Source organism: Rousettus aegyptiacus, unplaced genomic scaffold, assembly GCF_014176215.1.
Source record: "Rousettus aegyptiacus isolate mRouAeg1 unplaced genomic scaffold, mRouAeg1.p scaffold_m13_p_2, whole genome shotgun sequence".
Classification (NCBI taxonomy): domain Eukaryota; kingdom Metazoa; phylum Chordata; class Mammalia; order Chiroptera; family Pteropodidae; genus Rousettus; species Rousettus aegyptiacus.
The window spans coordinates 115,813,803-115,830,390 of record NW_023416295.1 but is presented as its reverse complement, the minus strand read 5'-3'; the positions used below and the strand labels follow the sequence as shown (position 1 = coordinate 115,830,390).

The window sequence follows — 16,588 nt, the reverse complement described above, 5'->3', positions numbered from 1 at the left end:
TATTTATTTCATACTGGTTATATTATAGTTAATTATGTACATTTTTTAAATGCTTGTAGAATATTTTAAGCTCACTAAGGGCAGAAATCTGAGTATACTAACCGTAGTAGTAAATTCCAATTGTGCAACAATATCCATCTCTCTTTCTTAGTAATATGGCCATTTAGAGAAAGTAATACATTCACCTTTATTTCTTTTGATAGGTAAATATCCATTGAATTTTATAACTCCTATTTGCCATTGGTCACAGGAAGAAATAGATAACGTATATATGTCAGTCAAAAAATATCACTAATTCAAATGCCAAAGCAAACTTAAGATTTTCTATATAAGATTTTAAGCAGAACAAGCAGATCACAACACAGTGACTAGCAACCTTAGGTATCCCAGATTTTCCCCTAGTATGTCTATGGTTACAGAAATCTGTACAAATATTGTTCTTAGAAAATAACCTCCTTTTATAAGAAAATTTTTCCAATCCCTCACTATTTTATTTTACTTCCCATAACTTGCAAGGGGCTTCAAGTCTTTTTTGCATCTTAATCTTTAGGAACACATCCATTTCAATAGCACTGTCATGGCAGATATAATTCTCATACTACTGACCATTATAGATTCCTCTTTTTTGTTAACGGGGCCAGTACCTCAGGTGAGAAACCCAAGTTCATTCAAGCATACAATACACCTTTCCCCAAACAAGTGACTATCTTTAAATGAGTATTTAAAAAGTCAACTAGGATAAAAATAGTATGTCCATTCTACTTCTTAGCCCCCAAAGCAAATCTCTTCATTGTAGCTCTTCACAGGATCATACTAAGTTCTCTTGGAGAGGAGGGAGAAAAGTGCTTACCTTTCAGAATTGTAGAAACTCTTCTAGGATACTACAATATCATTCAGTAAATTACTTTTAGTAAAGTACTAAATGAACATTTGTGGTCAGAAACTGAATATGCATCTAAAACATTTTAGCATCATTCTCCATTAATAAAATCATTGTAAGAATAATAACATAGAAGTATCGTCTTTTGAATTTCAAAATATTACATGTGTTCCTAGTGATGATGTCATTTCCAAATCTGAAAAACTCTTATTTCAGTCAGAGAAACAAAATTTACAGTTATTTCAAGGTCATTGCTGTCCAATCTTTGAAAATTATGATATTTTGATTGCTTTTTTAAAAAGTTAGTCTACTTAGCATGCTCAGGATGAAGACATGATGATTAGTTTCTATTACTACTTCAGAATTTACATGTAATGTAATTTCAATTTGAATGATCTGAAAAGCTAAAGTCACTGGTACCCAAAGATAATTCCCAAACTGTCATGGAGGGGAGCACTTGAGCTGACTAAGAAAATGACCTGTCTTTCTACCTCTAAATGAATGTTAAAAGCATATTGGTAAGACAGTTGCTGGAGATGCTAGAAATATATGCTAGTCATACAGGGCTTGATGGAGGGCAAAAGCCAAAAAATGATCAATTCCTCTACTCTGGATTTATTATATGCATTAAACAAGAAAGAAAGAAGCAGCTTAGTAGATCGGAAAATGAAAAACTGAAAATGACATGATTATCTTCAATTTTTCTTTTTATACAGTGTCAATCACAGCAAATCTATTCAGAGCCCCTTTATTTAAGTAGAATATGTGAGTCCAGCTAACGAATGCCTCCTATGTTAAAGTGGTTCTACAGGAAGTGTGAAGACAAATCTAATTTTAAGTGCAATTGAAACATAATTAAAATTCCCCAGCCTTATCCAGGTATATATGTGAAAGGACTTAGTCCTGCCTTGTCCTTGAGTGATGAGAACCAAGTTGACAACATAATATTAGGAACTTCATCACAGCCATTAGGTAGGAACAAGTTTCTCAAGGTGTTGTACTTAGATTCCCGTATCATAATCACCTGGGATATTAAGATGCAGATTCCCAGATGCCACCCCTGAACTACCATAGCAGAATCTCTGGAGGTATAGCCTAAGAATCTGAATTTTTTTTACTTAAATTAATGGAGTGTACATTGGTAAATAAGATTCAAGTGTACAATATTATAATATATCATCTGTACATTGCATTGCGCACTCATCACCCAAAGTTTAGTCTCCTTCAGTCACCTTTTAATCAAATTCTTCTCATATTCAAACCCTGAAGTTTGAGGTCTACTGAGCTCACGTCTGGAATTAGTTTTGTCTTCTCTATCTTCAAATGCCACCACTCTATCACCTCCTTCACTTCAACATTATGAATATACTCAAGTCAACATTTTAGAAATGTTAAGATTGAGATGCCTACTCAACATCAAAGTGGAGATGTTGAATTAGAAGTTGGATAACTAAATGTGTAGTATATGGTTGGAGAGCGAGAGAGAGATTCACGAGTCATTCAATACAGATAAAATTTAAAGTCAAGAAACCAATAGAGAAGAAAAGCATATACAGGACAGAGCACTGTAGAATTACAATATTTAGGTCAAGATGAAAAGCCAGCAAAGCTAACTGAGAAGGAATGGTAGTACAGTAGGGGGCAAACTAAGAAAGAGTGGTTTATGGAAACTTAAGAAAGAAAATATTTTAGAACCTGTATAGGGTATTAGACAGAATGTTTAGTAAATACCTTATCTATTATACTCATCTGAATTTAAAATAAAAGTAGTTTTATCATCGAGGCAACATTTACATGAGAATAACCAGTTTGACAGTCATGAAATTCCACAATTGAAATTTCATTCTGGATATGACCTTGATCATCTCTGAAGAGATCTTTAACAAAGGAAAGAGAAATGTGTGAAATTGCAATGTTAAGTTGAAGTGCGTTATGACTCATTACTTCAGATTTGGTATTGGTGATTCCTGGATGCACAAGGTAGAATGGCCTTGTATACACCCTCTCAAAATAAATTCTCATATTGCAAGTGTTTAAATCAGTAGCAATAACTTATGAAAAGAACAAAAGGATGAAACAGTAGTCTCTAAAGAGACCTGAGAAAGTGAACAATCAAAAAAAGGAAACTGTTCTGTGATCAATTTGTGAAGAGATAACCATTGTTTTTTAAAGTATTGCCAACACTTTCTTCTCTAGAAAGGAGACATAACTGGATAATAGCAGGGTAGTCCCTTGGGAATTTTGACATGAGAAATGATGAGGTTTTCATTTGATTTGTAAACGTCTCTCAGGAAAAGTTAAAAATACACAGAAGTACCAGTGAAAGTTTACATAGAAAATGGCTATTAATAGTATTGAGAAAGGAAAGAAACATGCTTTTTAAAAAGCAATGAATTAAGAGATAAAAGACCTAATTTCAATTACCTCCCCATCCCTCTCCTCTCATGGATCTGAACTTAAGCAATCTCCTCACCCGACTGAGCCTCAGTGCTTTTCATCAGAAAATAAAGATGGTTCTTATATAGCTAGGACTAGATTAGAAACACACTTCAGTAAAAAGAAGAAGCCTCAATTCAGTTAGATTTGTGGACTTTTTTCTAAAAGGATAAAATTTCCCATAAGTACAATAAAAGACCCTTTGGGAACTTATAAGAGCAGGGATTTCCAGGAGCAATATCCTTGGATATCAGGAGACTCATATTAAAACTACTCTTCCAGTTAGTTGTTCTGTATCTCTTGGTAATGATAACCCAGGTGGTCACCACAGTATTAATCTCTGGTTAAAAGTCCTCACAGTAATAACACTGCATCTTCTGGGTGACCACTACAGCCTTCCGAAGATGTGACAAATGAGGTCTGTTAATATAGCCTCCCAGGTATAACATGCTCGTTCCTACTAATCTTAACAGAAAATTGCATCAGTGTTTTGAGAGTCCATTATGGCTCTGTCTATATATAAAGCCAGCTTTATAAAATTCAGTTTATGTGACTGACTTTGTTCTAACAACATACATATAATGTGTGTATTTGCACGTACAAACATTTTGTTTTGTTTTGTATCCTGACACAAAATAACAATTGGCAAAAAAAAAGTTTATCTTTGAATCAGCTATTTTGTCATAAAAAGTAAATAAAATAAGGGTCTCTATAAGATAGCAATGATTGAATTTAAATAACTGGTAACCACCCTCCCGTCCCTCTCTACCCCGGGACTTGGATAAGTATTGAAAGAACATCTCCTTTGAGGAATGGTTTTCCTAAATCTAGTTTACAAATGGCCACTAGGATGTGAAAACATAATCCCATGAGGAGGTACTGCGTCATTCTCAAATAGCATCTAAATGCTCCTCAAGTTTGGGCAGTGATGTGTCTAGTATACCTATAATAAAAATTAAAAATCAACACCAAAGTAATTAGTCTATTTTTATAGGGTTGGCTCTATTCTCCTCTATGTAGGAGAGGACCTGAACCCTAAAAGAATAACAAATGATTTTAATTAAGGCATCTTGTGAACTTTTCCTGAACGTTCTTTGATATAAACACTCCACATTTCCCAAATATTTTATTAGAAAATGCCATTTCTACTCCCACTTCTAACCAAGTGCAACTCCTCTAGGCATCTCTTACTTGTTTCTATTGCTCTCATCCATCGAAAGTTGAGCTGCACAGTGGAAAGCTATTTGGGAGTCACAGAATTGACAGCCATTGCAGAAAAAATCCACTGTGTGCTATGTGCTGGTGGTAAAATTATAATGAAAGGGTTTCATGTTTCTTGATTTTTGCCCAGTTTTCATAGAGTTATTTTTCATTTGATAAATATATATTCCAGAATGGAACATAATACAATTAGGACAGCATCATTTGAGATAATGTGACTAGACATAAGTCATGAAAAGGAAATGGGTTTAAGATCAGTGGCTTCAGACTGCTGGAGGAAGTGAGATTTATGTCAGCTCAGACAGAAGCTGTCAGCTGCCCCCCAGATCCTGAGAAACTGAGTCAAAGGATGCTTGAAAAGGAAGTTGACAAGAGTTAAGTGCTACTATCTCTTAAATTCTATAAAACTATTAAGAGATCTTCATCAAGATATTTGCCCTCAGAGGAAATGCAAAAATGGAGAAAAATGATCATATGGCTAGAAAGCTGAAAAATGCTAACCTTTGCAGAAATCATAGGAATTGAGTTTTACAGGTACTCACCAAGTGGCGAAGCAGTACATTTGTAAAACCTAAGTTTTATACATCAGTCATTGTTATGCAAACAGCTAAAGTATTATTACTTATAAATAGTTATAGAGATTATAAATTACTTCCATTTTTTTTTTTATAGTACAGTTCTTCAAATGACTTTCAGAGGCTGGGCTCTAATTGAAAAACAAAGAAAATGATGTGTCTGCTTTAAGAATAATTCTCATGGTAGATTAGAAGTTATACTAAAACACAGCAAAATGAACATTAGAATGTACAGAAAATTAAAATATTGTCACAGTAATAATAATTTTAGAGACATAAAAGCCCAGATATTAGGTCAGAAGGAAGGTGAGGCAGGAGGTCTACAGCAGCCACTTAAAGAGATCCCTTCCCTGGCCTCCTTTGCTTGCGTTTAGAAATTTGAGGGGTACTTGGTAGGTCCTTCAGGTCAATATTTCTACTCCATCCTGTTCTAGTCCTTTCCTCCATCATTTCAAATTAATGCCACTGGGCTAGGGCACTGTTCTCTCATAATTCCCTAGCGAAATGAACATCTGCTGGGGAAAGACCATCAAATTAACAGCTATTCTTATCTGGAGTAGATCGTTGCATCACATCCTTTCTAAAATATAGCTAGTTGAGAAGAGATCTTTCCTGCAATGGGGAGCAAGAACTACACACTTTAATTGGAGTAGAGGGGAAAGAGAAAGTTGGAAATGAAGGAAGGCTAAGCCAGAGCACACAGCTCCAGGGCGTGAACTCAAAACATGGGGGGCTGGAGCCAGGATGGTAGGTGGGGCTGTCAGTAGTGGTTGTTCATGCTGCAGGGTGAAGCATGCGGGACCAGCGGCACTTTTGCTTCAGGCACAGGACAGGCCTGAATTGGAGGCATGTGCTCTGCACCCACTGGGCATTTATGATGACTCATTAGAACTTAGCTCTAGGGACGACAGGATGCCTGGTTCCCAGAATACATACATGCAAGGAAACTCTGATTTCATGACACACACTCCCTCCCCTGTCACACACATACACCAAAGGTATGTGGACAGGGTCTTCAAAACGGGGTACGCAAACCGATCAATGCTGTTTCCAAGGTTTATGTGGACATAGAGAGAGTTCAGCATTACGAGCAGGATATCTTGGCCCCTGTTGGGTGTTGTACATTCAGATTGAGTGGGACAGCAGGAGTGACGATACTACAAATCCTACCTGAGCCCTGAGGTTGAGATACTTCACCAGAAGAAGGGCTGCCAATGATCACAGAGTCTCTGATGGTTATAGGATTTTTTTTCTTATATATTTCAGCTTGGAGAATAGCATTTATTCCTTCCAACACAAACTTGCTAATTATGAACAAGGCAAAGTTTCTGTTAGTGTTTTTAAAAATGAGGGCATGCCAGTTTGATTTTCATAGCAGACACTCTTTACAAAAGAAGGCTTGAGAGTGATTTCTTTTTAATGAACTAATAGTCATGAGTACGGTTTTTCTTTTCAAGTTTGGGAGCTGAGATATAGGACCAGTAAAAGCTTTCACATGTTAATATGATAATTTTTATAGCTACTATCTATTGAATATACTTCCATTTTTTTTTTATAGTACAGTTCTTCAAATGACTTTCAGAGTTCTAAGTTCTAAGTTTTCTGATGGATGGTAGGTTTCCAGCCCCCATGCTGTAGGGCCTTATGCATTAGCTCTTTAAATCTTCAAACCACCCTATGAGGTAGTTACTACGGTATTTTTCTGATGAGAAAAGGGAGGCACCGATAATTTAAACAGTAAATAGCAGAGGTGAGATTCAAACCCAGGTAGTTAGATTCTAGAGCCTATGCTATATGAGTTAGAGTATATTTTTACTGTTTCTAGAAAGCATGAGCATGCCATTTCAGAACACACTTTCTACCCTAAAATGTAAAAGGACTATCTAGTATAGAGTAAAACATTATAAGATCTGCAGCCATGCTGCCCTGAACAAACCCGATTCTGTCTGATCTCAGAAGCTAAGCAGGGTTGGGCCTGATTAGTACTTGGATGGGAGACCACCTAGGAGGACCAAGCTTCTGTAAGAAACAAAAATAAATAAATAAATAAATAAATAAATAATAAGGGATTGTAAACTGACAAGGTCCTTGCAATCTGCGAGGTCAACCAAGGGTTGCCTTGCCTTAAAAAAAAAAATCATAGGAATTTAGGAAATACTCATTTGTACTTTCCTTCTTATAATGAAATCTATTTGTTTCTTCTCTATGAAAAGCAATGTTTATCTTAAGAGAAGATCCTTTTATTATAGTTCCATAGCTTCAGTTAATGCTCAGATTTAGCATGATAATATTTATAATTCGAGAACTCTCAATATCATTTCCAGTTTAAGAAAACAAATCCCCCCAAAATATCAGTGGACACCTGAGGGGAAATCCTGATACTCTAGAGATTCAGAGGGTCCAGGGATGCCAAGAGCCATGCCCAACTGGACCACACTTGCGAGTAGCTGTGAAAATTCCCCTGGAGAGTGTCTTAACTGTTATGGAATGTTTGCAGGCACTGAAATAGCTGCCTATGAACTTGGCTTTGCATAGAGGAGGATAGCACCATAGAAAAGTTTCTACAATTGAATTCTAAGTTTTCTGATGGATGGTAGGTTTCCAAGGGAGCCAGACAGGAGCCATACATAATAGACCACCTGAGATAAAATCAGCATGAGAGATGAGTCTTGGCAGATCAGGTGCTAATAGGTAACAGGGCCTAGATATAGGGTCTTCCCATCTCTATGTCCCCTCCCTGCTTTCCCTTTACATTCAAACAGCCCTGCTTCTCCAGTGTGCACAGAACCATAGGCAGCCTGATGTTCTTAGAAGCTCCATGGGTTATAAATAGTGAGCAGGAGAATGTCACTGGGTCAGTAGAGAAGAAGCATTGCCTGAGCAGCAATCCTACAGGAGGCCTATTGAGCTATGAGTTGCAGCTAGGGTCACATGCTTGAACCTCTCACCCTTTGTGAGTCCCTAGAGAGACTAATTAGGGAGGTGTCTCCTAGGTTAAGTCTGGACTATTTGCTAAGTGAGGCAGTGCAACAGGAACTAGATATTTTAAATTTATGGCATTTATGTAAATGTTACACATTTTCACCAGCCATTGGGTAAACCCAAGAAAAACCTGTATTTCACATTCATTGAAATAGGGATTTTGCTGAAGGTATGATGCTAGACACCATGTTTAGATGGAGCTTTTAGGTAAGGTACTGGGAGATTGGGGAATAGGTGGATTTATTAGGGGGGAAGATGTCAAACCATTTTATTGAGGGAGTTGGGGGAGGCACTGAAGAAGGGCTGGGAGGAGAATGAGATCTGCCGTCTTGGGCTCAGCCTGGATCTCCCCAGCCTCTCAGTGCCCAAAAGCTATAGGTGGATGTTTTAGAGCTTCACTATCCACTATCGACCTGCCCATTTAGTTCAGCTCATGATCATAGTAGAGGAAAACTATTCAGATAAGGCCTAATTGAAAAAAACAGTTGGAATCCAGAAGCTCTCTTGGGCATATGTACTTCTCTAGCATTGATTGGCTCAAACGCAAAAAGAATGAAAAATTGCTCTAACATACTAGTTAAGCATTGATAATCCAACCTCTCCCACCCATAATCTAATAATACCTAACACTTACATGGTACTTACTAAGATGGTGCAGCTTTACATACATTATCCTGTTTAGTACACAATAACAACCCTATAGTTGTGTAGTATATAGTCTCCATTTTAAAAAGATTAAGTAACATGACCTAAGTTACAGAACTGGTAACAGAGCCAGAGCAAACCTGGATTTTGAGCCTGACCACAGTATCCATGCTCTTAACTACTACAGTATTCTGCTATGGGTTATCTAAAAATGTGGCATTTCCCCCTTTATTTTAATTTTCTCTTTTTAAGCTATTTCATTTTCTTCTAAGGATAACTTAAACACTAACCTGAATCAACAAAACGAAGAAAGTAAAATGCTTATAACTAAAAACCACACCTTCGTAATTCATGGATTGATGGCCTTTCAAATGAACTCACTATATTATGTTTGTCATACTTTGTGCTGATCATCTTTCCCAGACAAGTTAAAGTAATGCATGAAGGGAGCTGACCCTGTATAGTTAGGCACACGGCTTCATTTCCTTCCAGTCGCCATCAGGAATTGGATCATTACTACCGTGAAATAGCAGTACAGTCCTGCTCTGTACATGTTGCTGTACGTGTACAACAGTGAATCCCTGCGAGCTGCTCTTACTCTATGCTCATTTAGTGCTCTTTTCCAAAGAATCAGCAGTTTAGGGTTGCCTTGAGCCATTCTGCATATTTTAGTCAGAAAATTGACATTGCTTCAGGTCTGAATTAGAAAAAAAAAAATCATGTCCCCACTGAACTTGATATTTATTTCACTACAATTAAAAAATATTGTCTAGACTACTGCTTCATGTAAACAAGTAGTTTTGCTTTGTTTTTGGTCCATGATTGACATGAACATCTTAATAAACTGAAATAGAAAGAGATTTGATTCTAAGAAAAATCTAGATATCTATCTGAATGTAAAGTGCTAATATTCCCAATATAAATTTGCTAATTGTCATTCTGTGACAAATATCATTGTAATAATAGATACTTATAGTTACATTATTTGGTGAGTAAGAATTAGGAAATTTGATCATAAAATAATATTTTACCATTAAATAGTTTTCTTCGAAGCTTATTAAAATCCTTTATGTCAGGAAATATCAATGCTATCCTGTGTCAGCATTCGTAAGTGCTTTGAAGATGAAGAATGTACTCATAGGCCAAGCAGGATCTTTCAAATCCCCCATTTAAAGGGAAAAATGGCTTTCTCTACCTTTTATATTTGACTTTACAAAAAGCTTTTATAAATTTTAACTATAAACTTACCATAAAACATAACATCCCTGTTATCATTAAGTCTAATGGCAACAAATGGGCTTTTGATGTATGATCACATTATCTCATACAAAAGTGACTTTTTATAACTCATAAACCAGTCTCCATTCTTCAGGCATAAGCATGTCTCTTGTAAAAAATAAAATGTGTGGGATCTAAAAACTTTATGGTTTTATAAAGACTGTCTACACATAAAAAGAGAAAGAAAATATGTACAACTATCCAAATACTCAGAAACTTTTTGTGATAGTTTTGTTTTGTTTGAGGGAGCAAGGAAGGGTTGGACTATTCTTGGTATTGATTTATCGAACCCACTGTCTCACACTCCCAGCTGATTTTAAATGTGTAAGTGGTTCATGTCTGCCGTTACAGGATTGATAATAATCAGTAATCAAGGTTGAGTTCTGGGTCTATGCCTTTGGATACAGACATCATGCTATGTACTTTATGTAATTATTTGAACTCTTTAAAATAAAGACATTCATTTCATTCCCATCCTGAAGTAGTAGTAGAAAATCACACAGGAACGTCTGTCTACCTAGGAGAAGTTCAGCATACAACTCCATCACAACTAGCATCATGCCCATGGAATACAAACTTACCTTAGAGATTATTTTTAAGTGAAAACTTTTCTGTCCCATTTCCACTTCATTGTAACCAATAAATGTAAGCTGGATTGAAGGGGCAGCAGTAAAGTCAATTCTACTCTTTATGGCCATGAAAATGAGATATAATCTCTTTATCAATGTAAATTAATTTATCATAATTTATTTTGCCAAATACATCCTGAATACATTTATTCATTTGCTGAACATTTATTGATGGTACACTAGGTAAAAGGAACAGTTCTAGGGAATGGGTATACAAAGATAAAAGCTACAATTTTGTTATTGTCCTAAAAAGCTTCAATATTCATAAACAAATAAACAAAATGGAAACAGACTAATAACTACAGAAGGCAGACTGGTGATTACCAGATTGGAATGGGACTGAGAGGCTGGGTGAAAAGGTGAAGGGATTAAGAAGTGAAAATTGGTAATTACGAAATAGTCATGGGGATGTGAAGTACAGCACAGGGAATGTAGTCAGTAATATTGTAATAACTGTACATAGCATCAGGTGGGTACTAGACTAATCAGGGGGATCACTGGTAAATTATACAAATGTCTAACCAGTGATTCTATACACCTAAAACTAATGTAAAATAATATTGACTATAAACTCTAATTGAAAAATAAAATTTTTTTAACGCTTCAATATTCAAGTTAAGCACATTAATAGAGGAATACATAGGACCCACAAGGAAAACCCAAGAAAACTACTCAAATGAAGCTGGATGTCAAAGGAAAGTTCCTCAAACTAGGCGATGCCAGACCAAGGTTTGAAATTGGAGAAAGAGTTATCTTCAAAAAGAAGCAGAGTATGGATATTTCAGATAGATGTAACATTACATGACAAGCATGAGAGGCATAGCAAACCGAAAGAAATTTACTCTAAGTTTGATCATAGTGTGCAAAGGAGGACATGATGATAGGAAAAAAGAATGGAGTTAGGAAAGACCTGATAGTGAAAGACTTTGCCATGCTAATGAGTTTGGGTTTTATTCTCAGAGAAAAAGGAAATAGATATATTTAAAAAATTTTACAAAGAGAGAATATGATCTAAAAAACGTATGCTTTTTAGAGTTTTACTTCTGACATTGTTATGAAGGATGATTTGATATTCGGTTATTGTAAGATAATATATAAGAAACAAGGACCTCGCCCAAGGCAGAGATGCGGAAGGTAATTGTAATTATAGGACTGAAGTTTAGGAGAAATATCTGAGATGAAAATACAGATTTAGAAACTTTTGATCTGTAGGTCTGAATATAATCACTCAAGGAGGTTGTATAAAAAAAGGGGGGGGGGAAGACCAAGGACACATAAATTCCAGAGCATTAACCATTAAATAACACTCAAAAGCAGACTTAAAAGTACAAACTAAGGAAAGGTTAGTGAGATAAGAGGGACTCTAGGAAGTAGTCATTATGCATAGAATTCAGTGAGGAAAATTTTCAAAATCCAGAAAGAGATCGAATTAGAAAAATGCTGTACATATTCATTGCTAAGAAGATAGTTGGTCATCTTGATTATGTTCAGCAGTAGGATAGGTTGAAAACTGGAACTGGTGGAGAGGTAGATGAAGAACAAAGAAGAGAAAGTTGAATGTGGATAATGCATCCAGAAGTTTTACAAGGTCTCGTCATGGTGCCAGGAATGTGTGACCTTCTATGTATATATGCTCATGTCTCTTAAATGCCAAAGAGGCAGACAGGTTTGTCCCAGTGCCTACCCTTTCTTTTGAGGGTGGTGCTTCCTGGAGCCTCTTGGTCCCATCGTAGAAACCCTTATTAGTCTAAAGAAATTGACTATCACTTCTCTGAGAATGAAGAAGCTTCTTCAGAATATACATTGAAGGCAGTCTTTGTGCCATCCAGAAAGTCTTATAGTAAGATAAATGAGGAAATTTGAAAACAAACCTATTCCAGAACTTGAGGAGAGAGTAATGCATTGAATTCAGTTTTTTTTTTTTTAGCAAAACCTTCACTAGAAAAAATAAAGCTTTCACATGAAAATTTTTAAGATATTCTGATTTTCATTCCTTTGCAACTAAAATACTACCCAATAAATACCATCTCTTGAAACAGAATATGATGTTTTGGGTGAAGAAAGAGAAGAAACACTAAATACACTATTTGTGGGTCTTCCACATAATATATTTTTTTACCATCCATGTTATTGGGGTAGCTTTTAGTTACCTTCTTGAATATTCTTGAAGCGGTCTTTTCAACTGGAGTTTACGTATTACATTAGCTCACAGAAGAGTAAAAACTAAGGACAGTTAGATAAAAATAATTTGGCATCACTAAGTCAATGGTGGCCTCACTATCAGAACCAGTGTTTAATTTTATATAGTATACAATCACAGGTCTGGAAACTTGGGTCTTCATTCTGACTATGCTGTTCGCTATATAAAGTAAATACTATTCAACATTTACTGAATATTAGTTTCCTCACCTGTACAGAAAGCAGTTGGATGAATAATAATTATAACTTTTCTTGTTAAAAGCATTTATGAAAATCAGCTGCCATGGACAGAGTTGTGTCCAGGTTCTCTAAAAAGTTCAGTGCTCAGAAATTCATTAGGATTTTCATACCCAGAGATATTAACTACATGGCATAGTACTCCACTTCCCCTTTTTATTCCCATAGACATTGCAAACAGACCACAATATGTATCCCTATTAAGTCAATCAGAACTCAGGGTTGGTCAGAATCTTTAAAAAAAATAATAATATTAATATATAATAATATATATATTATTATTATTTTGCAAAGTAACTCGAGCAAGTATAACCAAATAATTAAAGACAGCACTCAGTTGAAAACGATTTGCTATGTTTTCATTAGGAGCATGACTATATCAAAGTCAACCATTCCTAGTATAGCTAAGAAGAGCACTCATATCCAGTCGGCCAATTTCTCCCATCCCTAAAGGGTTCTGACATGTCATCAGTTCCGCCAGCATAAGTAGTTGCTGATATCCTGGGCATAACCAAAATGGATCAATTAGCTTTTCAGTCAGGGAGGCCTGAATATATATAATTCATTTCCCTTCTTTATAAAGCCCACTTCCATCCTGAGAGGAGAGCCTTCTGTAAAAGACACAAACTTGGACATTTAACAAGAAGAGAAGTAGTGACTTCTTGATCTTTGTCCTCTATTCCACTCACTTTCTTATTACCCAAATCTACAGGAGCTTAGATCAAGAAATCTGTGTTTGTTTCCGTTCTAATGGAAAGTTCTAACAATGTTATTAGACAACTGTGATGAATTTTAATCTGATGACAGCTTGTGACCCACAAATTGCTGTTTAAAATTAAAATGCATTCAAAATGAAACTGGCAAGAAAACTGCAATATTAAACTTGCAATCTGCTGTATAAAAACACCTATTGCAAGCACTATATTAAAAATGAATATAATTAATTTTTATATAGTATCTTGCAAGTGAAACCTGTAAAAGATAGCCCTTCAATGCACTGCCTTATTAAATTTAAATTGCTTAAATAATCATATATATAATCATATATATATATATATATATATATATATATTGCAAATTGAAGAGTCAAAATAGAGATGGTTGAGTTCCAAGTAAACTCTAGGGCTACAGACTTCTAGGCTACTCCTTTGATGAATGAAAGTCCTCTATTTACTTCATCCCAAATGTTCACCTAGAATAAATTTAGTAGTGTTTTCCACCATGCTTATTTTTAAGTTCCTTTATAACTTTTAAGCTATAATTACTCAAGATATAGTAAATGTGATCTGTAGGTTTGTTTATATATTAATTTAAAAAAATAACTACACTGATGTTTTTGATAGATGAACTAAATCATTCTTAAACTTCGTAAGAATTGAGGCTTTTTGCGGGGGGTAATGAATGTTTGTGTCAGTGCTATCATTAAACAATAAGTAAAACTCAACCCAATATGTATGCTTTCATTCCATATTTCAACATTAAAGAATTTTATGTGGTAATAAAAGGATTCATTACAGCTGTTTGCAAATAATTTAATGACCAATTTGTGGCTATTTCTAGTTTTCAAAAGGTGCCAAAGAACTATTGAAATTTTCACAACATAACATCATAATTATAACAATTATCATGTGTGCTTAATTATAGTCTTAATGTCCCTATACATTACTTTTTCAAGAGATTCACAATAAATTAAAATAGCATTAGCTAGAAATAAGAAAGTACCATACTTTACTTTCATTATTGCACTTATAAAAAAGACTCACCCACTCTTTTTAAAAGATACCACAAGAATTGTAATTTTGCAACCATTATGTTTATTCATTGCCTCTGGAACATAGCACATATTCAATAAATGTTAGTTACGGGAATGAATGAATATGAATATGTGTAATAGGATGACAAGCAAACTCAAGGAAAACATCGAGTCTTTGGTTGCTACAGAACTAATGCATGGACAACTGCTATCGCAGTAGGGTTCCTAAAATCTCTCTGCCATATTCTATTTTGGCTCATGTGAGTGTAAAAATGATAAAGGATTCAGTCCAGCAAGTCCTTGCATTACACAGAAGCTGCGTGTATCCAAAAAGCAGGGTCTGTAGTGACATCGCATATAAATTCCCCAGGTACTTCCTAAGGTTTGCTACCATAGAAAACCTGATATTGGTTCTGATAGTAAATATATTTATATTTGGGAGCAATCTCACTGTGTCTCTTGGCTGGACCTCATCAAATGTTTCCCAGAGACGGTGCCTACCCTGGGTTGTCAGCTTTGAAACTATGACTGGGATTTTGTTCAGTGCCCTCGAACGCTGACCATGATGCTGAAAGAGAAGACAGGGTCCTATTTTAAACCTTTCTTTCCTCTTATTGGTTTAGAAAATTCGAGTGACAAGAGCAGGGGCCAAAGGAGCCTGGAGCGGCATCCTTAACGTGAACCATGTATTGCGATCTTTTGGGCGGAGATGTGGTCCATCAGGTTACAGCCGAAACATCCCTCTGAGCTCTCGCTAAACCAAGAGACCTTACAGATGTAGCCGCTGCAGTAGAAAAGGTTACATCCAGCAGGGTGGCTTATCTGGCTCCTGAGAAACTGGCACTCAATTGCATAGCCTAGAAACAGAATTGGGGAGTCTAGCTGCAGGGGAAGGGGAAGCAAACCTGTATTCATATTGAAAATGTTCACTATCGAGAGCTGATTTTAGCTTAAGTTTTCGCCCTCAGTCTTCCAACAGGTGCATGACTCCCTCACCCCTTCCCTGTCAGTACTATCCCGCTTTCTTTGAGAGGTAAGCTTTTCTTAGAGTCCTTAAGCATGTGCAGTTTCCTTCCCATCTCATCCCCAGATCCAGCTCTGCCCGGCAACCTCTTACCTGCAGCGTGAAGATTAAGAAGCAAGCACAGCGCAGGGAAGCCGACTGCTCTCCGCATAGTGTTTGCATTGAGAGGTGGAGGAGAAACTCCGCCACGATCCCACTTCAGGCAAAGTGTTATTAGAAAGAGCCACGGCCAAGGGGACTCTGGGCTCCGGGATTCATTCGCAGGTCCTCGGCTGGGGTTTGCAGAGCGGTCTGCAGCGCCGCCTGAAAGCCGCCCCAGCTTCGCCTCCCTGAGAGAGGGGAGAGGAAGAGGAGTAGGAGGCGGCTGGTGACGCGGGTGGAGCAGGGTGGGGGCCGAGGCGCTCTGAGGCTGCGAATGCTTGGCCTGGAAGCCCGGCAGCCGCGGCGGAGAGGGCGGGCGGACTCCCGCGCCAGCCCGGGAGCCGGCGGCGCGCGGTCAGTGCGGCGCGAGCAGCAGCGAGACGCGCCGCGGCTACTGAGCATGCCCAGGGCCCAGCGCTGGCCCCCGCGCGGCATCTGGGGTTCAAAATGAAATTCCACTTCTCCGGGTCTTAGCGGCCGCTGCGAGGGGAGCAGGCGCCCCCTCAGGGAGCTTCCTGGGACGGTGATTTGAGAGAGGCTGTCAAAACCCTGGTCTTGACCAGATGAACTAGAGGAGAGAGCCTAAGA

At 37.0% G+C, this 16,588-nt stretch overlaps 1 protein-coding gene across 1 annotated transcript in view; it reads right to left on the bottom strand.

Moving 5' to 3' along the window:
- PTPRR (protein tyrosine phosphatase receptor type R) overlaps nucleotides 1–16,337 on the bottom strand; it is a 217,534-nt gene extending 201,197 nt beyond the window's left edge. The window contains exon 1 of the mRNA XM_016152328.2: nucleotides 15,953–16,337. Coding sequence (XP_016007814.2) covers nucleotides 15,953–16,010 — 58 coding nt within the window. The 5' untranslated portion in view covers nucleotides 16,011–16,337. The remainder of the gene's footprint in view (nucleotides 1–15,952) is intronic.
- Nucleotides 16,338–16,588: the final 251 nt, after the last annotated feature.